This window comes from Urocampus carinirostris, chromosome 15, assembly GCF_059441175.1.
Source record: "Urocampus carinirostris isolate Australia breed hairy pipefish chromosome 15, RoL_Ucar_1.0, whole genome shotgun sequence".
NCBI classification, from domain to species: Eukaryota; Metazoa; Chordata; class Actinopteri; order Syngnathiformes; family Syngnathidae; genus Urocampus; species Urocampus carinirostris.
Window position 1 is genome coordinate 29,344,075 of NC_142363.1, and position 20,982 is coordinate 29,365,056.

Below are 20,982 nucleotides of genomic sequence, written 5' to 3' on the forward strand. Positions count from 1 at the left end.
AAACAAGCATATATTTTTGGTTTTAATATTCTGGAGACTAAATGTTTTGTGCAAAAAAATAGAGTGTGCAATAACATCTACTTAGTGTGCGGAGTTTGCATGTTCTGCCCATGCTTGCGTGGGCTTCCTCCGGGGACTCCGGTTTCCTCCCACATTCCAAAAACGTGCAAGTTAAATTGATTGGCCGGTCCAAATTGTCCCTAGGTGTGAATGAGCGAGTGAGTTGTCTGTGTCTGTGTGTGCCCTGCGACTGGCTGGCAAGAAGTTCAGAGTGTCCCCTGCCCACTGCCTAAAGATGGCTGGGATAGGCTCCAGCATGCCCGTGACCCAACCGCGGATAAGCGGTGCAGATAATGGATGGATGGATGATTACTACACAATATGGTTACTTAAAAAACCAGTTAAGAATTAATATGAAAATCGATTAATCAGCAATAATGTATGTGGACTGTACTTACAATAATGGGACAATGGGTTATTTGACCACTCAATGTTGTTGTATTGTGTATTGCAACCAAAAACAAGTGCTAAAAAGTACAACGAAGAATACAAATTACAGGGACTCAAAGTGACCAAAATGCAGCATTTTCCTTCTGAATCCATTGCCCAACCTTTCACAAAGAAAGAAAAAAACGAGAAAAAGAAAAAAGAAGAAAAAAAACAGAAAAGAGAAAAGCAAGAAAAAAAGAAGAAAAAGGGAAAACAGAAAGAAAACAGGAGAACAAAAAGGAAAAAGGAAAAAAAGAAGAAAAACATTTCAATTTTTTGGGGGGTAGCCTTGCCAGCATGATGACAGACATCGAGTTCATGTTCTGTCAAAAAAAAAAAATTCTGCACCTACAAGTATTTTATAGCATGCATTTTTACATCATTGTTAATGTATTTTTTCTTGTTTTTGAATCAATATTTTTCTTTTTAAATGAATGACCTTTACCACAAGGAGGCTCTTAAATACACATTGTACCATTAAACTTTCATATCAAAATGGGGGCCTCAAATTATCCTCCCGCAGTTCGCATTTGGCCCCCAAATCTTCTGATATAAATTGTTCAACTCATCCAGAATCGATTTCACGTATAGTAATCATGTATGCATTTTGAAAATGCACTGTCAAGTGGGTAGTGTTCATACTGCCTTCCAAATTCAATTTTTTTTTGCTTAATTTAATTGTGTTGAGCTAGATCAGGGGTCTCTAACGTGGTGCCCTCGGGCACTTCAGTGCCCTCTAAGGACAGCTCAGGTGCCCGCGGATATGTTCTGAAAATAACTCACCAGTGCTGGGTCATTGTGATTTTCTAGAAAAATATTATTTAGTGGTTGACTGAGTCTATTTACCCCACTTCCAATAATTAACCTTTAGTAACCACACAGTAATAACATTATAGATTGTGTTTTTAGAAATGCATATCAAACTGGGTGCCCTTTGCGATAATTAGTATCAAAAAGCAGCTCTCGGCTTGTAAAAAGCCGGGGGACACCTGACCAAGACTTAAAGAGTGAATTGGGATTTTTGGCCAATCGCCTTTAGAATTAAAATTGATCTCACACGATAGCAGCAAGGATGCAGTAGAATGCATATTCATTCATCTGTTCATTTTTTGGGGTTGACTGATAATATCACCTTTAATTTTCGCTGTTTGCCAGCCAGCATGCGTTCCAGCCACAGGACAGCACGAGTCAGCAACCTGCTCTCCGACTGGATGAAAGCACCCGTCGAGGGCTCCAAAAGGCCAATGAGGTGCTTGGAGCCCTCCAGCGCACCCTGCAGGTCGCACTGCAAATCGTCCACTCCCTCCTGCAGAGACTGTCAAGAAGAGAAACGTATGAAGGATATGACAAATTCCTGGGGAAAAAAAGTGCTTTAGTGCTTTTACGAACTTGAAGTTTCAGTATATAGGCGTCAATCTCATCCACATCCCGTCGCGCAGTACTGTTTCCGGTGGGAACAGATGCCACCCCTTTCTTCAGCTTTTTCACACGCTCCCATAAGAAGGCCACATTGGACAAGTGATCATCCCATGAAGTCTGGAGGATGAGGGCCTTCTGGAACTGCTGGTCCAAGCGTGAACATGTTTGCGCCCAGCTGCCAACCCCAGAAAAATGTAATTTAATTCAATGCATTATTATGAGGTTGAGGATTATGTATAAACTATGTTGTATTAAAAATATTAAAAACCTAATAATGTGTGCACTTAAGAGGGTGCAGAAAGGTTAACTTTGCAAGCAAAATTCAACAAAATAAGGGTAAATCTAAAGAAACCTCTTTATTTATATTACAGTATTCCTAGAGGGTTGTTATGCTCGCTTCCTGTTATAATATATTTTTTGTTTTTAACACCATATCAGTACCTTTCAAGGAGCATTGAAAAGTAAGCTTAGCCTTGACTGCTTGCAGCCTCAACAAGGCTCTGTGTGCAAACTTTTGTATGCCTCCGAACCACATAGGACATTTTTATTGAGCAAACTTTCATTCTTTGATAGAAGATAATGGGATGTAAACATTCATTTTTTCTTTGGCTTCATTTTTTTAAATTCCGAAAAAAGATCAGTAAAAGGCTACATCAGGGGCCCCCAATGTGAAGCCCGGGGGCCCCAGGTAGCCACCTAGACCGCCTGAGTAGCACACGGACTGGTTCTAAAAATAAGTTGGGGATCATTGTGATTTTCTAGGAAATCTAATTTCTGACTGGCACGATGTTTAGTGGTTGACTGAGTGTATTATAACCTGTAATAATTAAAAATTGGTAACAACTTTCACAGTAATCAGTAAGAAAAAGGAACTCTCAGCTTCAAAAAGGTTGGCAACCACAGAACCACATGCTTGGTTTAAAAATCAGATTACTACTGAGATGTTACCGCACAATATTTTTTTTTATTTATTTTGCGATTTAAAACTCACTTCTACTCTATAGCATACGAATAACCTAAACTTCTTATATGTAATAACTTGTGAAGCCCTTAGAGACTATTTGTGATTAAGGGCTATACAAATAAAAATGACTTGACTTGACTTGCGATTATTAAACTAAATTCCACAAAATGCGGGCATGCCACCTTTGAGCTTGAACGCGGATGCGCTGTGCCAACAAGTCAGAGGCGTCCGGGTGAATTCGTAGCTGGAGAACACCTAAAGTATGGTGAAGTCTCGCCCACTCTGGATCCAAAGCCTTTAAATCCTCGCAAATATTCTGTTCGGAAATTAGCGAGATTGAAGCCAGAGCTGGTGAGGAACACCAGTAAACCCGCCAATTGAGTTTACCTGCATCTGACTTTGAAGGTCTTTGTGGGCCTGCAGCGAGTGGGCAGGACCTTGAAGAATATCCAACATCTGACCGGCGCGCACACGTGCTCGTGTCATCTCGTATATTTGCTCTTCCAGGCTGCGCCGCAGCTGCTTCGTCACTGACAGGTCGCGCTCGACAGTCTTGTTCTTATCACCATAGAGTAAGAGATCAGCATTGTGTTTTGTATCCCACAAAGCCTCTTGCTCAGGAATTTAGTCAAATGTTAAACCAAACATTTGTAACAGATCAGATTATACGTACTCAACAATGGCAGAATATTAGTTACTAAGAAAAAAAAGCCTTGCATAAGAGTGCACAAATTTGTTAATGAGTTTCCTGAACATGACTCAAAAGAATCGCGATGTGCAAGTCTTACCAGCTGATTTAGTTCAGCACACGCTGCTCTGGATTGCTCAATTAGATTACCAAAGGCTCCGCTCCCTCCTTGCTGGTCATGTTGGTCCGATATCTCCTTGAGGGCAACCTCCCTCATCTGGATTTGCTCCTCTAAATCCTGATGAAAAAATTCATAAAATCATCAAGACTCTTCTTGGGGGTCCCAAAAAGAAAATGTGACTAGCGACCTGCTGGGGGTCACACCAAAGGTCCGCCAGGTTACGAGGGGTCCGGGCTAATTCCAGTTTTCGCTTCTGCTCTGCCATCCAGGTGTTTATTTGCTCAAGGTGAGATTCCTGTTTTGTCCTAAGTCTCAAGTCATCTTCCAGCTCCCCAATCTAACGTCGGAATGTTAAAATGATCTTTTTTTCTGATTTCATGAACAGGAAGTTTAATAAGCTTAAATCAAAACTATGCATTTGCCAATGTATTACGCAGATTAGTGCTATCCCATTTAAGCACAATTCAAAAGCTTATTGGGGCTCCCTAAATAGAGTACACATTCATCATCGTGACCCAAAACCGATCTGATTTACCTGAAGTTCGAGAGTTTTTTTCCTAGTGACCCAGCTCTGGTTGAAGCTTCCCAGTTCTTCTGCCCACCGGTTGGCGTCGTCACGCCCCCACTGGCTGTTATCGGTAGTGGGAGTGTGCAAAGGTTGACTGGCATGGTCGAGGGTAGCCTGATGCGCTGACATTTCCGCATGACATTCCTAACAAAAGAGTGGTTTCATAGCTCATCACTTTCTGTGTAGACGCTAAAGAACATTTTGGTGTTATCACTCAAGTCCACCTTATAGTATATAAGAAGCAGTTTGAGGTCAGCGCTAGTGCATGAGTTACGGTCCACAAGACTCTGTCGTTCTTGCAATCGAGACTCCATGTCAGCTAGCCAGACACGTAATTCCTGAAGCGCCCCCTGCTGGCTCAACATCTCCATCCACCACTGACGAGGAAGACCCCAAAACAAATGTAAAAAGATGAGTGTAAAAGTGACTTTTGCCCGCCACTCACCTTGTGTAGATTGCTTTGAACTAAAGGAATATCAGCCAGCAGAGACAACCAATCACACTCCAAGTGTCCCAGATGTGGGCTCTCACAAGCAGGATGGGGATCTACAACCGAGCCATTGACTGGTAACTGTCCGTCCTTAGAGACTTCTCTTGAGTCTCGTTCAGCTCCTTTCAGGTCGACCAGTCGAGAGGCGGCGCTGACCACCGCAGATTTCCGTTCACTTTGCTCCTCAAGACCCTTGATTAAGATCTGCACAGCAATCAGATCGTTCAATGAAAATCAAAATGTGTGTCGACCCAGCAGCAGAGTCTGGCTTTTAAATCCCTATTATTTTTGTATATTCAGTCTTAGAAGGTTCCGAAGTTGGTCTCAGAAGGGGCTTCAAATTCAAGCAGGAAAATATGGATGAGTTAACCAAAAAATAAATAATACTATCTCAGAACTCACCACAAAGCGATAGAACTCATCCCGCCTATCCACACTGTCTTTGGTGCCAGCTGTAGCCGAGACTACTAAAAGACTCCAGCTGTCCATCAGCTGCCTGGCCCCGCTCATCCACTCCATGAGTGCAGCAAACTCAGACTCAAAACTGTTTGTTGAAACAAAAGGATGAAACTTAAAACAGTCACTATTCCCTTTCCTTTTCCCCTGTTACTAACCCCCCAAAAAATAAAACGCAAGGTACTTGTCACCTGTTGGCGAGTTTTCCCCTCCTTTCCAAATCTGCATTTTGTCCCTTGAACCATTGCCTCATATTTGTCCAGCGAGACTCAATGTCCCTGCAGGCCACACCTACTTGGGTGCAGCCGGCCCGCTGCAACCAAAGGCCCACCTCGAGCGTCACACCCAACAGCGCCAGGTTGGTATCCAAAAGGAGGGACTCATTCTGCAATAAACAGTGATTTTTTAATCAAATGTTTGTATCACCTTTTGATTAATATACTAACCTTTAACAAGAGAAGATTTTGAGAAAAAAACCATTATGCCAAAAAGAGTTTGCCAAACCTGCTCAGGAAAGGTTCCAGGAAGTGATGTCTCCATGCTGGCCAGTAGCGCCCGGCAACAGTTGGCGTCCTCTTTCCACTCACTCCACCTCTGGCAAGATAGCAGTTTGCACAAATGACAAAAACATATTCAGAATGGACCTGAAACATGTTCAAAAATCCAACCTGTAAAATTTGTTCCATGCGGATGCCACGGGACAGCGCCTCCATCTGCAGAGAGTGAACCTTCTCCTGCAGGGGTTTCATAGTGTCCTCCCACCTGTGGAGGGCGCACTGGGGAATTCTTTGCTTAAGGAAGTGCAAAGTGTGTAGACGTTGTTGCAGGAACTGGAAGAACTTCTAGAGAGATTAAAAGGTGGTAAATTTCTTGCCACAAATAAGTGGTGAGCTTTTGTTTTTCGATCCTGACTGAGTGATTGTCCAGTTGCCGCTGGAGTTCAGTCCTGGAACTCATTCGCAGCTTCCGCTCCAAACGTTCTCGGCCGGCCAGCGCAAGATCGCTCAGGCTGTGCGCCAAAAGCTCGCAGTGTTTCAGAACATCCTCACTGCCCTTCTGTCCAGTCTCATCCTCTTTGCTCGAGTACTGTAAAGTGATTGGCAAAACAATCTCAACTTTCAATCTCTTATTGCACTGCAAATAAAGAATCTTACCAAAATGGAAGGAAAAAATGCTCGTTTGTATGGACATTTTTTCTAATTTCAAGATTATGTTACTTGTTTTTTTTAGTATATTGAGAAGAAATATAATAAGAAAAATTGTCTTAAGTCGCAGATGGTAAATAATTTTGCATATTTTGAGCTTTTTTTTTTTTAATATACTTCTTAAATAGATAAAGGTTTTTGTATTTGATTAGAGAAACAAGATAAAATATCTTAGAATAGGAAAAAATATACTTAAAATTAGCAAATGGGATATTTTTTTCATTGTGTGCTTTAGCTTTTGTTTTAGTCATGCTGATGTGTTATTCTCGCTCAATTTGTCTTCAAATTCTAAATATTTTGAAGTTGTCTTTTTGGGTTGTAAGAAAATAGCAAATAATTTATCATACTTAGTAATTAATTAATCGGACAGTTTGGGAGTGGAAAAACAGTTTGAAGAAAACACGCCATCTCATTGGACAACACAGAGTCAAAGTATTTGGTTCTTCTTTACCTCCTCTTTGGATAATCCGTATTTGTCCTTATTATAAACAGGACATAAAAGGTTGTGGTTAAATTTGGATTTGTTTTTCTCTCAGTCACTCGAATCACAGGAGTAATTGAAATGACTAGGCCACTCTGCTCTTTTTTGAGAGCTTTGTAATTTGGCGGCAAGCTGTGATCTTTTTCTCAAAGCAAACAAGTTGCAGAAAAGCAACCTAGGGGGCGCTACCCTACTGAGGCTCATCTGATTTTGTCACCCATACGTCAAAAGATGAGTCGTCAAAGCACGTTGTGAGGAGGTGCTAATCATGTCTTTTTGTGGTGTGAAGTCTTGTCGCTCTCCCTACCTGAGAATCAGTCAGCCGCCAGTCTTCGTCGTCTGATAAGCCGCCTTCGAGCACCGCCGAATCATTCTCAGCAGGAGGCATCCTGCAGGGAACAAACATACACCCTTCATTTTACAACTTTGCGCTTTCCGTCTCCGCCCTGGATGATTCTTCTGTGCCACTTCCCCCCTGGGGACTGAGACACCTTTGACAGTTTTCAAGAAAACTCGATGATTGGAAAACCCTTTTCCAAGTTTCCTAATGACAAGTAGGAGGATACAGAGTCATACTTTAATTCATTCCCCATAAATTGATAACTACAGTGCTTCAACTATACTGACTGATGCGGCATTGGAGAAAAGTGGGAATTGAAACCATCGACCAGGTAAATATCATTAAAATGACACTCGAAGTGGGTACTGCAGGTCGCAAAGTCGGAGAAAAGAAATACACCCTGACTTCATTGAGTAGCTTCAACCTGACATCACTCAACAATATGGCGATGCCCATGGACTAACACGCATTGAATGGTAGAACATAATTTACAGTATGTGCTATTGACTTAAGCTGCCGTTTTTTCTCCAAAACGTGAGCGCTTCCGAGAAGGCAGGTTTGCTAGAGGTCCAAATGTCTTCTAATGAGCAAAATAAAGAAACATTTTTTCACAATCAGCCATCTTTACTCTTTACATTCGCTCGGAACGCTTTGAGGTTGGATCTGGTATCATTCGAGTGGGAGATATCCAACTCCCAACTTTTCTGGAATGCAGCATATTTGGAGAAGTTTACAAAATGTGGGCAAACTTAAAAATAAAATCCTGCTCCTACTTTACAATGTAAATTTTTCATCCAAACCCCTGGGATTCCGCCCAAAATTTCAGCCTTATTTAGTTTACATGACTTGTGCCTGTAACCAGTGTTGGGAGTAACATGTTACAAAGTATCACATTCCTGGAACGCAATTACAGTACTTTTCTTAGTAACGAGTGCTGTAACGGTTTATTAATACAACATTTTTTTAATGCAACTGTCGTTACAACATGGTACGTTACTTCAATATTTTTTAAAAGCAGATCAAGAACCATTTTGTCTTCTGTTGTTTGACAGTACCTCCACCATTCTCAAAGCGTCGTACGATTCTCAATCATCCAGCAACAAAACCCTGAATACAGCAAGTGGGAGTGGTGAACACAGTTGGGTCTCACTACTAATTACAACTGATTACAGTTACGGTGGTGCTGTCTCAAGCATGCGTAATTTCTCCCAACATATATTGTGATATTGACCCTACCATATATACTCATAGCCAAGCCGTATTTACAACTATAAAACAAAGAGTGTCAGTTTATATGCGCATATTTTGTTGTTTGTCACCAGAACTGAATGGTATGCAGCACATGGGTGGGGTGGGGATAGTGATGGGTCGTGTCTTTAACAGGAACAAACAAAATCAATGAGCCAAACGTGAGCACAAAATTTAGGGTAAAAGAGTGCTGAATTTTGTTATCTTCATTTGTAAAATATTTTTGCAATACAGCATGTCTAGAAAAAAGAAAATGTCTTACTCAGAGATCTTTGAGGGGTTTAAAAACAAAAGAAAAATGGAAATGGAGTGTCTCAGCTGTATCTGTTTGCAAGCTCTCAAGATTGCAAAAGCCAAGAGATATGAAGGAGTTGCTGCTTCCACAGGTTTGTTTACATATTTTATTTGTTTCTGCGGTTGAGAAAATGGTTGGATCGCTTTTTTTCGGCCACTCTCTAACGCGGAGGAGGACCTCTTGAAGCTCATCATTTAAAAGTAAGTTACACTTAACTTTATTTATCTTTATAGAGCATATTGTTTTATGAAATGTTTATTTTACAAAACAATACATCTTACTTATATAAACCTTAAACATACAAAATATAGCACTGAAGCAACTTACGAACCAATTCAACTTACCAACGATCTTGTTTGTAAGTAGGACAGCGTCTGTATATGGTCATTTGTAACTAGATAGATGATTTCAGAGTAACACTTTTAGGAGTCAGTTATCTGGGGTGGTTGTTAAGAAAATTACTTTTTATATTAAGAAAGTAACTAACTAATTCTTTTTTTTACAGTAAAGCACACAACACTGCTCGTAACATACAACATTACCATGTAGATAGGTCTTTTATTGATGCGGTGGCACCAACGTTAGGAATCCAAGTGGAATCTGTCTGGTTGCTCGGCTGCTGCAACAGGAAAATCAACATCAACTGTCCAATTACATATTTTACGTTGTTTGAAGTGGACACATCACGCCTAATTTAAATGTAGGGCTCACAAACTAGGTCTGGAATATACGTTGCAGCCATACCTTAGGGATTGCCTGCTCTTTATCCAGCAAAACATTCTGAAACTGGACCAGATGAGCCTTGACAATTTCCAGTTTGGACGAAAGTTGTTGAGCCGCCACCTCTGCTTCCCAGTTGGGCCTGCCATGTTCTGACTCTTCTTGAGGCCCTCCATCAACCTGAGGGTGCAACCGATCAGTCGGCGAGCCCCATTCGGACAGGACAGACACCTTCTGCTCCAATTCGGACAGCAGGTCCTAAAGAGTAAAAGAAGCGCCACAGGCCTCCTCTGAGTCACACTCGACGGATTGCAAATCCATATTAAGGTCACTCTAGTTCATTTATTCAATACTTCATTATTTTTTTTAAAGAGACCAATCATCGGTTGGTCTCTGCCCAGTCTGGAGAACAATACTCTAACTCCGCAGATAAAACAGACAACATTATTAAGGACTCTTCTCCCCCTTTGACCTGTTGTCCTCTGGTATACGCTACAGTTGCCGTGAAACTAAGACTAACAGGCTTAGAGAGTTTCTTCCCCAGAGTCACTTCGGCCCTAAACAAGCACACTAAACTGTAAATAAAATATCTTGCCTGTGCAAAGAAAACCATATATTGCTGATTTTTCTTTCTTTCTTGTTACTATTGCACAATACCATTGTACTATTTTTAATTGCATTACTTTATGATGCACTTACAACTTAGGCCAGTCCAAAAGGCACTACCCTGTAAATATTGCCTGTATTCAAATATTCTCTTTTTTCTTATCTACGTCTTGTGTTAGATGTGTGTCTTGAAGTGCCACATCTAAGCTCGTTGTAATCCATGTACACCAATTTGAAATCAACAGGGTTGGGTAGGGTTACTTTAACTGGATTACTTTCAATTACTTTTGGATTACTCCAATACCAAATATGCTAATAAAAGACAAAATAAACTAAATATGAATAAAATGACTAAATTTTGTGCAGGCTTGGGGAGTAACGGAATACATGGAACGGTAAAAATGATGTTGGCAAGCTGTTTGGATTTATTTTCATTTTGTGTCTGTCGCATTTTATGTTAGTTTTGCTGGAGATCAAAGCCAGGAGAGAAATCTTACCACGTGTTGTGAGTCATCATTTGATTCATATTTAGTTTCTTTTGTCTTTTATTAGCATATTTAGTATTGAAGTAATCCAAAAGTAATTGAAAGTAATCCAGTTAAAGTAACCCTACCCAACCCTGGAAATCAATGACATAAACGAGAAACTTATTCCATTCTTTTCTACTGAAATGGCAAGCATATTTCAACATTTATTCGTTCAAATTTGAGATGCATTACCCAAAAAATATTATCAGTTCAAAACATTGTTGTGTATTCTGGATATGAACACAGCATGGTCACTATAATTAGCCAAGCAAAGGTAAAACAAGTCCAAAGGCTGCCTTCACATATTTTAGATGATAGTAATTTAGGCATCCACCATTTTGTGAAAATAATAATAATTAAAAAACCAATTAGGTTCCGAGTACAGGTTTTTTCACTCTCACAAATGCGTCTGCAGACAACATTTTAACAAAACAATTAAAGATGTAAAAAGACTGAATGATATCAACTCTCACAATAAACTAATTCGTATTTAAATATATCTGTAAAAAGTGAAAACTTTACGAATATTTGACCATATCAGCCACTTGTCATCCGACGAAACTCCAGGCCAGACAGTTAAAAAATGGCCGACCAGGGACGAGTAACGTACCTCTACCGGCAGGTGGCAGTACTGAGCGCATGCATTTAGGTTTAATATTTTTTTCGTAATCTTTTTTTTAATTGTGTGGTTCAGTAAGGATGTTTTTAAACCACCAGAATCCAAGAAAAACAAACTAAAGTAAAAACATTTTTTTTATTACGTTTTCCTTTCGGTAACCGATACCGGAGTGGGCGTGGCCTACCTGACAGGCGACTAGCTGTTCCGAAACATCCCCGCGGTTCTCTTTTGCGTCGTCCGGTAAATTGGGTTCTCCGTCCTCCGAACCGTAACGAACCGCCTCTGCCTCCACTTGCAGCATCGTGTCGTCCTGTGTAAAAGAAGATGACACCTGGTGCAGGTGACAAAAGGGACGCACAACAGCAGGCAGACGGCAAGACCCTAGACCCGGAAACCACTTCCTGGATGGGCGGAGTCTACCTGATCCATGACACACAACTTTTTGTTTACTTCAAAGACAAAAAGACGACCTCAACAGGCAACAATCAACCTAAGTCAATGTTCCCCTTAATAATGATTGCGATTTCCCTTATTAAACAATAATAAACCTTACAAACACAATGCAACACCTATTTAATCACAGGAAGGCCATTACAATACTGTACAAACAAAAATAATCAGTGTAGTTGACTAAACGAGTTTATTTAATTTTCCAAATAAAGCTTTGATCTAGGATAACATTTGCTAGTGTACTGCAACAATTTATAAAATGAATTCGGCCTAAGAAAAAATTGTTTATTTTTTTGTTTGTTTTTAACAATTTTATTGACACTAATTACAGCAAATAAACAATGTGAGGTTTGAAAAAAAATTTCTCGACAATCTTAACAGCAATTAAGCATATTCACAATTTCGTTATATCTGACAATATGACGTTTTAACATTTTTTTCGACATTTTTAACAGCAATTAAACACAATTTCATTATCATATCCCAACAATATGAGTTTTTATCGACATTTTTAACAGCAATTAAATACATTCACAATTTCATTATATCATATTCTAACAATATGAGGTTTGAACAATTTTTAATTCTAAAAAAATATATTGTAAAAATGTTATAAAGCATATTACAATTTTAAATGAAAATTTTAAATAAAGTACAAGGAAACCCTATGGATTGACAGGTATGCTTATTTAATTTTTCAAATAAAGGTTTGATCCAAGATAACATTTGCTAGTGTACTGCAACAATTTATAAAATGAATTCGGCCTAAGAAAAATTGTTTAAATTTAATTCTAAACAAATATCTCGTAAAAATGTTATAAAGCATATTACAATTTTATATGATCAAAAATGTATAAAGTAGGATGAAAACCTATGGATTGACAGGTATGTTTATTTAATTTTCCAAATAAAGGTTTGTTTCAAGTTAACATTTACTAGTGTACTGCAACAAATTACAAAATGAATTTGGCCTAAGAAAAAATTGTTTAAATTTAATTCCAAAAAATATCTCGTAAAAATGTTATAAAAGATATTACAATTTTAAATGATTAAAAACGTATAAAGTACGAGGAAACCCTATGGATTGACAGGTATGTAAACCACATGGATCTTTTTTTTTTATTATTTGACATTAATTATTTTTGTTTTGGTACTGGTGTTTACTTAATATTTACGTATGCTGTCAAATTGTATTATTACTACAATGAAAGCCAACGCCAATGACATTTTCCAAAAAATAGTTTTTATGGTTAAACTTTAGGCTTCTGAGCTCCTCTTATTTAAAGGTCGTGTTCGTAAATTCAAAATATTCTAATTTCTAACGCCATCTTCTGGCTGAAATCATTTTTGCAGCCTCTGTCAAGCTGCTCGTGTGCCAAATGCACACGAACGTGTCTCTCTCTGACGAACTCTTTTTCATTTTTTGGGGGGTTTGGGTTGGCTTTTGGACTATATTTGAAATAATTATTTTCTAAGTTTCACGATTTTTATCCTACAATTAAAGAAAACAACCAGCACGCGCGTGAATTCGCTCCACCCCCCTTAACATCCCTCAATTGGACTTTAAGAACCAATTCAATTCGGTTTGTATTTAGAACACAAGTTTTCTCCTATCTCCTAAACAGCTTACAATGGTTCCCTCTTTTGGATCTTCAGTCACGTTATGACTTTGTTCAATTCTTGCAGAATATTGATTGGACTTGATGCATGTAGAGCAGGGGTCACCGGGGCTAGGGTCCGGATGAGGTTGAGCCAAATCGAGTTTTCCACAAGAAAACCTCTGATAAAAATGTTCCACTGTACTCAAATGTATTGAGGAAAATTGTCACTCAATATTTGATATAAAAATTAAAAATAAAACAAGAGGTCGCAGGTTCGATTCCCGGCTCCTCCGTGTTACATGTCAAAGTGTCCTTGGGTAAGAGACTGAATCCCTAATGCCCCGGATAGGAGCTAGTTTCCTTGCATGCCTGACCCTGCTATCTGTTAGTTAGTGTGTAAAAGGGAAAAGTGTGAAGCACATTGTAAAGTGCTTTGGGAGGTCTTCTTGACTTGAAAAGCGCTATATAAATGCAGAGTATTTACATTTACATCAAGAATTACCAAGAAATTTGTTCAATCAGTAATTAATGAATCCAATATTTGCATGGGTTGCACCCACATAAAACGGACTGTATTATTTGACCGCTAGATGTCACTGTAATGTGTTGTGAAAATTGAAATTAGTGTTACAAATCACAAGGAAGAAGACAAACTATGGAGTCTCAAAGTGGACTAACTCTTTTTTCATTTTCTTGCCCGGCCTTTCATGAAGAGGAAAAGAAAAAAGAAAAACAATGAGAAGAAAGAAAGAGAATTTTTTTTTTCAAAAAAGAACCAAAAGAAGAACCAAAAGAAGAACAAAAAGAACAACTTTGTTTTTTTTTGGGGGGGGGGGGGTACCCTTAGTAGCAAGATGGCGCACAATTAACTCCATCCATCCATTATCTGGACCGCTTATCCTCAGTAGGGTCGCGGGGGTGCTGGAGCCCGTCCCAGCCATCTTCGGGTAGTGGGCAGGGGGACACCCTGAACTGGTTGCAGGGCACACAGAGACGGACATACAATTCCCTCGCTCATTCACACCGAGGGACAATTTGGACCGGCCAATTAACCTAACATGCATGTTTTTGGAATCTGGGAGGAAAACTGAGTGCCCGGAGGAAACCCACGAAATCACGGGGAGAACATGCAAACTCCACACAGGAGGTCCGATCTCATGACCTCAGAACTGTACCGCACACGCGCTAAACACTGCGCCGTTGTGCTGCCCCACAATTAACCCATGTCAAATAAATGCAAATATCTCAACCTACAAGTATTTTAATACATGCACATTTAAATCATAGTTCGGGAATTTTTATGCTTATTTTTAAATCAATATTCTATATTTAATAATGATTTTTACCAACAAAAGACCTTTAATACTACACACCGTCCCTATAAACTTTCATATTAAGGCAGAGGCCTCAAACTGTTATCCAGCGGGGGCCAATTGCCCCCCGGGCCGTGAGTTGGAGTCCCCTAATGTAGAGCACAGCTCCCCCCCAAATTTTTGTGGCTGGATTCTGCATCTTAAATCTAAAATGTTACGTAAAGTTTGTCAATATGGTAAAGTGCAAATAAATCAAGCAAAAATGTGAGTGTTATTATTTTGTTATTTCCGTGTTGAGCAAAGTCAAAAAGACAGCAAGAGACTTGATAAATATCAGAGATTTATTGATTCAAGAGCAAGTCAGGAAAAAAAATATATATAGCAAGGGAAGGATATGTCATCCATGCAGAACTCATAAGACTTCATGCTGACCCCTGAAGGGTCGGTTGGGTATTTTGTTTTCGTGTCGCCATGGCAATCAAAACCACACAGGTCAAAGAGTTAACACTGCGATTCATTAATTATTAGGGTCTGCGCTTCCCCTGGATTTGGCATTTATTGGTTAAGAAAATGCGATGTTTGGAATTATAGTAAGCAGATCAGCAAACGGGAAGACGTGTTGTTTATAAGTGAGCGTGGGTTTGTGAGAAAAACATCACATGCAAGTGAACTGAAGTTTTTGCCCCCCAGCAACTGTACAGATAGTCATGTTGCACGGCATCGCCATGGCAACGCATTTCCACAATGAAGTTTTCAAGAGTGTCTTGGTTATATTAAGCAACATGCTGTCGTCGGAGATATTTTTAAGGCAGCCGAAAAAGATTGTAGTGAAAAAAGACGTAACGTCACTAGATTTGGATGGCACTCCTAGCCCATGTTTTTCTGTTTTTTTTTTCCTCTTTTTTTTCTATTTTCAAAATATTTAAGTAAATATTTCTTTTTAATGTTTTTCAAATTGTCTTTTTTTTTCTCTTCAGTTCTTAAAAAATATATTTTTCATGTTTGTTTTCTGTTTCTGATTTTTTTATGTCGGTAAAAAAAAACTTAAAAAAAAGACAAGAAATCCACAAAACGGGAAAAAAGTGACTGGAAATCAGAGTTCCACATTGTTATTTGAGTATTTATTTATTTTTCTACCTCTGAACTTAAAGTTGTTTGTTTAACAGCTCTTTAAAATTCAATTTACAAACTGTTTTGTTGTTTGTCTCTAAATCAGAAAAATATTTGAAAAAAATAAATAATATTGAGCAGAACTAGAAAATGATTAAAAAAGTTAGAACAAAAATGTCTCTACCCACCCAAAAAACAATTGATAAGTTTATTCTCTTTTCAATATTGGACAAGTGCAAAGGAGGTTTCATAGGATCCCAGTTCCTTATTTTGACTCACTGTTTTTGGTTTTGACTATTATGCCATTGTCGCTATCAGCCAATCATGTTGCTGTTCTTAGTTTTCCTCTCACCATAGGGATGATCTATTTTTCGTATCCTTGAAGATTAAATAAAAAGAGGGGGCCCAGAAGGGCTTTGATAAAGGGTGGAATTCTCCTATCTGAAAGCCCCTCTCCTGGTCTTTCTTGCAAGTTCAAAATCCATTGATGTCTTCTCTCCCTAGTTTGAGCGTCTACTAAAGTTTAGACTTAACAAGAATTCACATGCATGTCTGCAGGAAAAACCAACTTCAACTCAGAAAATACGAGGTCAGGAGTGCTACCTAAAAAAAGAAATGGCAAACTGCGTGGGTGTGAAGAATCATCTAGTGTTTTTCTGCTTTAAAGACTTTTAGGTTCTTTATGCGTCGCCCCAAGGTATCTTCTCTAAGCTTGGCTTTTCTCCAAGTGGTTAAGAAAGCCTTGGTCAATACCCAGATGCAGACTCAAGGCTCAAAGCTAACCCACAAACATTTGTCTACCGGACTAAAGAGGAAGAAATTCTCCTATCCAAACCCAGGCACAAAAAGGTAGCCATCAAGACTTGAATGGTTTCTCCATGTTTAGCAGATCTCACATCTCTGCTGGGAAGCGGCCGCTGGTTTGGTGGAGGTGGAGGTGTTTACCGTGCGGCCGGGGGCGTTCTGATGTCTGGCTGACTCCGGGGTGGATGACAAATCTTCAAAGGGTTCCGGATCTACGCTGCTGGAAATCTAAAAATTGAGCAAGTTGCAAGCATGTTTATCAAATCCAAGTGGAGCTATTTTGATTAATTTAAATGGTTTAACCACTCAGGACCAGAATGATCTAAGAAAACTTTGTTATGGTAAGAACTGTTTTAACAACCACACCATCCCGTACACAACAAGAGACGCTTGTTGTCGTTATTGACAATAACTCATTCACTGATATTGATGGACAAAGACGTCAATGGCAGTGAGATAGGCAAAGATTAAACCAAGGGACTTTCAAGCACTACTGTTTATGCCCGTGCTGATATAATCAAGGCCTTTTGTGTTTTAGAATAGATTCTAAGAAGCAAAATCCAGAACATCACCAGTTGCGTAAGCTTCAGCTCGTGACCAACAATGGCTCTGCTTAAGATAACAGAAAAAACGCTATTGGTGATTAGCATAAATCTGGGCCGTTTTGATGTCATCATTACTGATACTGATTACTGATTATTCTGTTTTAATATTGGACAACTGCAAAGGAGATTTATCAGGATGCCAGTTTACTATTTTGATTATTATTGCGCACTGTTGTCCGTATTTTTGACTATTGAATCATTGTCACTATAAAGACAATCATGTTGCCGTTCTTTGATCACCACACCCTTTAAGGCAGATTTGCTTTTGTAACCTTGGAGATTTCTTAAAAAGAAAAAGCTTAAGGAAGGGCCTTTAGAACAGGTTGGTTTTTCTTATTTGAAGTCTTCTCTCCCGGTCAAAATCCATTGATGTCTTCTCTACATATTATAAGTGTCTATGAAAATTGTAACTTATTTAATTGGATTTTGCTTTGTAACTTTGATGGATTGTGATAGATTTTAATTATTTTTTAAATTTTACCTGTACAGTTTCTTGTCGGCGTGAAGCTTGGCTGGTGTCTGGCTTGCTGACATCCTGCTTCTAACAACAAAATCAGTACAAAATAATAAACATACTGCAAGACAAGTAACTTCTTTACTAAATGCAACTACAGGATAGCTATAGAACTACTGATCATTCTTTAGTAATTGTTTGCACTCAGTCTCACAATTAACTAATCTATAACAGGGATCACCAACCTTTTTTAAGCTGAGAGCTACTTCTTTGTTACTGATTAGCATAATGAGCTACTGGTTTTATATGTATTTCAAAAATAATAACTCATGTTGTTATTATGTTATCATTATTTTATTGGGAGGTTTATGTATTGTAAGTAGGCTCAGTGTCATGTCCAGCATGGTCGCCGTGGCGACCGGCTGGCCCCGCCCCCTTGGCACCGGCTGTAGCAGATTTTCTAATTTGCGTGTGTGCTTCTTAAGGGCGGGTTTTGGGGATTGCGGGTTGCGGGTTCATTGCATTACTTTGCATTATTCTGTTCTGTTTGACTTGAGGAAACCTGTACTTGCCCGTTCTGAGTAAAAGCCTGTTTTGTGAGTATTCCTAGTCTGAGTTCCTGTTTGTTTGTTTTTTTTGTCCCTGAGTGTTGGACGACTTTTATTTCCTTAATAAAAGTAACTGATCGTTAACGCGAATTAGTTCACCCTTCCTGCTTCCTGCCTCCGATCTGGTCCGGTCCCGTGACACTCAGTCAACCACTAAAACATCATGCCAGTTAGAAATAAATTTTCCAATAAAATCCCAATGACCAATGGTCTGCTATTTTCAGAACTGTTCCACGAGATACTCAGATGTTCTTATGGGGCTGCCATGTTGGTGACCCCTGGTCTATGGTAAACCTTTAACCAGGAATGGTTCTGTTGTTTGTAAGCAGAAGAACAGAGGTTTGAAATGTCAGTCCACACAAAAGTAAACAAGCTGTGAAGCATGCAGAAAAATGAAATCCAGAAACAGAAACACAATGAACAACCTAAAGCCGGTGGGAAGCATGCAGTATAAAAGACACTAAACAACTTCGTGGATCGAAAAAAAGGCCAAGAAGGAAGAAGAGAAGGAACAGGAGTTGTGGACATTTGAAGATTAGTTGGTTACCTCTGAAGATGCCCCCAGCAAAGTACCCAAGAGCCACCACAAAGCACTTCCTGCACCTGCCTTCATTCCTTGCACCATTCCCCCAGTCTCCTCGCCAGATGCTTCCTCGCTGCCGTAACGCCCTCGCTGCAGAAATAAGATACACGTGCTCCCAAAGAGGACAAGGACAATATTGATCAAGTAGAAAATGCGTGATTCAATATCGTCGCTAGCTAGCGCTAACGTCTTGACTTCACGCCATAAGAAGGAGAAACGTTGAGTATCAGACAACAGCTTTGGAATCCAAGTTGTTTGAAAAAAACCCACCAAGAACTGGTCTAGAGATAGGATGTTCAAGTCTCCCCCTACAACAAACTTGTCAGTCTGTCCCCGGTGACTGTTATGTCGGTTGAAGAAGGACCACAGCTGTGTTAATCCCTTTGAGTATGTTTTCATATTTTTGGCAATTCGAGATTATGATAGTTGCGACTACCTCTTTTCACAAAATAATTCAAGATAATCGCCATCTGCCCCCCTGTCTTTGTTTCTTTTTCTTTTTTTTTAGTAGATGTTTTAGGATATAGATTTCAAATTGAAGTGTTTTTGGAGTGACATCGGTTTGAATAAACACGGTTTATTGTACGTATCCAATCAATCAAAGCTTGTGTGTGTGTGTGTGTGTGTGGGTGTGTCTGAGAGGTCCAGTGCACCAATGCCCACCAGAGGGCATCGGGGGACTTATAGTCTGATTGGGCACACCCAGTGCTCATTGAGACTTCAGCAGTTAACAGCGGCATGGACAGATCCTCAGCGTCGGATCATTGACACTTAGGCACGTTCTGGGCCACCTCTTCAAAGCTTTGATGCTTGCCTTGTGCCTAGTAAAACTTTTGTATTTTTATAACCTTGAGGACTGTTTATTCTTTGCCCATTATTTAATGTCCTCCACTGTGGAGCGCCTTGTGTTATTTCCTTAGAACTGTCAACTCAATAAGTGTCTGCATTTGGATCCTCTTCGCCCTTCACAAGAGTGTTTTTTAAATGAGTCATTAATTCCACTATCAAAAAGACAAAAAACAGATTAATAAAGTGTAGTGAACTTCAAATACTACTTTTAATTCAGTTCACTGACAAGAAAACGGTACCGATGTGGTGCCCCTTTTTGGTCCCTGAGGTAATCAGTGATTCCCCACTTCTTCTATAACAGTGAGCTAAAATGTTAGCAAAATAAATGTCCTTGGAAGCTCACCGTCCGGTTAGAGGCGAATTTTCAAAGTTTTGGGGTCTTACCGGTATGTTGTCACCCATCCCAGAACTTTCCTGCTCAGAGGTGGCCGTTCTGATGTAGACAGACTCAGCATCGTCCTCCTGACAGGTTACAGACCGCAAACCATTCAGAATTGAAGTGACAAAGACAAGCCCGGTGACTCACCTCTGCTCTAGACAGCTCGGGTTCTGCTTCGGATTCTGCCGGTGGGATCCTGTCTCGATTCCTTTGAACCGGGAGCTGCTGGATGAACAGAGCTGGTACTTTCTATAATAACGAGAGCAAGGAGGATATTTTTGCCTGCTCAAAAGCCATAGACCCTCCAATGGACTAACCTTTTCTAGGTCCTGTAATAAAGCTTGGAGCTTGTCGATGACTTTAAACACATGCAATGTCTCCTCTGCATTTACAGGAAGACGAAGGCCTCGCTTGGCATTCTGGATGTCAGCGATGCGACTCCGCATGGACTGGATCCTCTGCTCAATCATCTGTGTAAGGTACAAAGCGCTTTGAGCACCTGAAGCATTTTTTTTTTGTTTCACTTGAGGACAAAAGCCACCTTCAAATGTTTCTCTTTGGGACTGGGCAAAGTCTCCCGAGAAAAGAAGATAGTCTTGAGGTCGGCGACGTTATTTTCCATTATCTTGACTTCAGCCTCCATCGAGGTCACCACCTTGGGAATCGCAGGATGACACAAGCGGACATCAGCCGGGTAAAAACCACAACCGGTTTGTCAGATCAAAGGTGGACTTACTGCAGCGGCGCGCTCAAGTTCGGCAAAGGGAGCTGTGAAGCTGTCCTGGATGCCCACCATTTGGCGGTCGGCTTCCATCAACTGCTCTCGGAGAACTGAGACCTCTATCACCTGAGACATTTGTTCCAAAACTGAGATGAAACCCTGCAAGGTTGTCCTGATCCGCGAAGAGTCATTCAACACCGTCTGTGACATCCAGAGGGAAGAATATTTCAGACGCCCAGGCATGGACTTCTTGTTCGCCTCCAACCTAC

At 39.9% G+C, this 20,982-nt stretch overlaps 1 protein-coding gene across 1 annotated transcript in view; it reads right to left on the reverse strand.

The window, feature by feature from the left end:
- Positions 1–20,982, reverse strand: part of syne2b (spectrin repeat containing, nuclear envelope 2b) — a 95,513-nt gene that overhangs the window by 23,218 nt on the left and 51,313 nt on the right. The window contains exons 69-94 of the mRNA XM_088354986.1: positions 20,729–20,914; positions 20,534–20,647; positions 20,310–20,462; positions 20,140–20,241; positions 19,998–20,075; positions 18,729–18,854; positions 17,601–17,660; positions 16,598–16,742; positions 11,421–11,656; positions 9,509–9,742; positions 9,307–9,383; positions 7,189–7,270; positions 6,108–6,281; positions 5,864–6,037; positions 5,700–5,789; positions 5,387–5,580; positions 5,142–5,283; positions 4,695–4,943; positions 4,474–4,626; positions 4,217–4,393; positions 3,869–4,018; positions 3,661–3,798; positions 3,260–3,430; positions 3,055–3,188; positions 1,879–2,083; positions 1,622–1,804 (exon numbers count right to left, since the gene is read on the reverse strand). Of these exons, the coding sequence (XP_088211112.1) occupies positions 1,622–1,804; positions 1,879–2,083; positions 3,055–3,188; positions 3,260–3,430; positions 3,661–3,798; positions 3,869–4,018; positions 4,217–4,393; positions 4,474–4,626; positions 4,695–4,943; positions 5,142–5,283; positions 5,387–5,580; positions 5,700–5,789; positions 5,864–6,037; positions 6,108–6,281; positions 7,189–7,270; positions 9,307–9,383; positions 9,509–9,742; positions 11,421–11,656; positions 16,598–16,742; positions 17,601–17,660; positions 18,729–18,854; positions 19,998–20,075; positions 20,140–20,241; positions 20,310–20,462; positions 20,534–20,647; positions 20,729–20,914 (3,927 nt within the window). The remainder of the gene's footprint in view (positions 1–1,621; positions 1,805–1,878; positions 2,084–3,054; positions 3,189–3,259; positions 3,431–3,660; positions 3,799–3,868; positions 4,019–4,216; positions 4,394–4,473; positions 4,627–4,694; positions 4,944–5,141; positions 5,284–5,386; positions 5,581–5,699; positions 5,790–5,863; positions 6,038–6,107; positions 6,282–7,188; positions 7,271–9,306; positions 9,384–9,508; positions 9,743–11,420; positions 11,657–16,597; positions 16,743–17,600; positions 17,661–18,728; positions 18,855–19,997; positions 20,076–20,139; positions 20,242–20,309; positions 20,463–20,533; positions 20,648–20,728; positions 20,915–20,982) is intronic.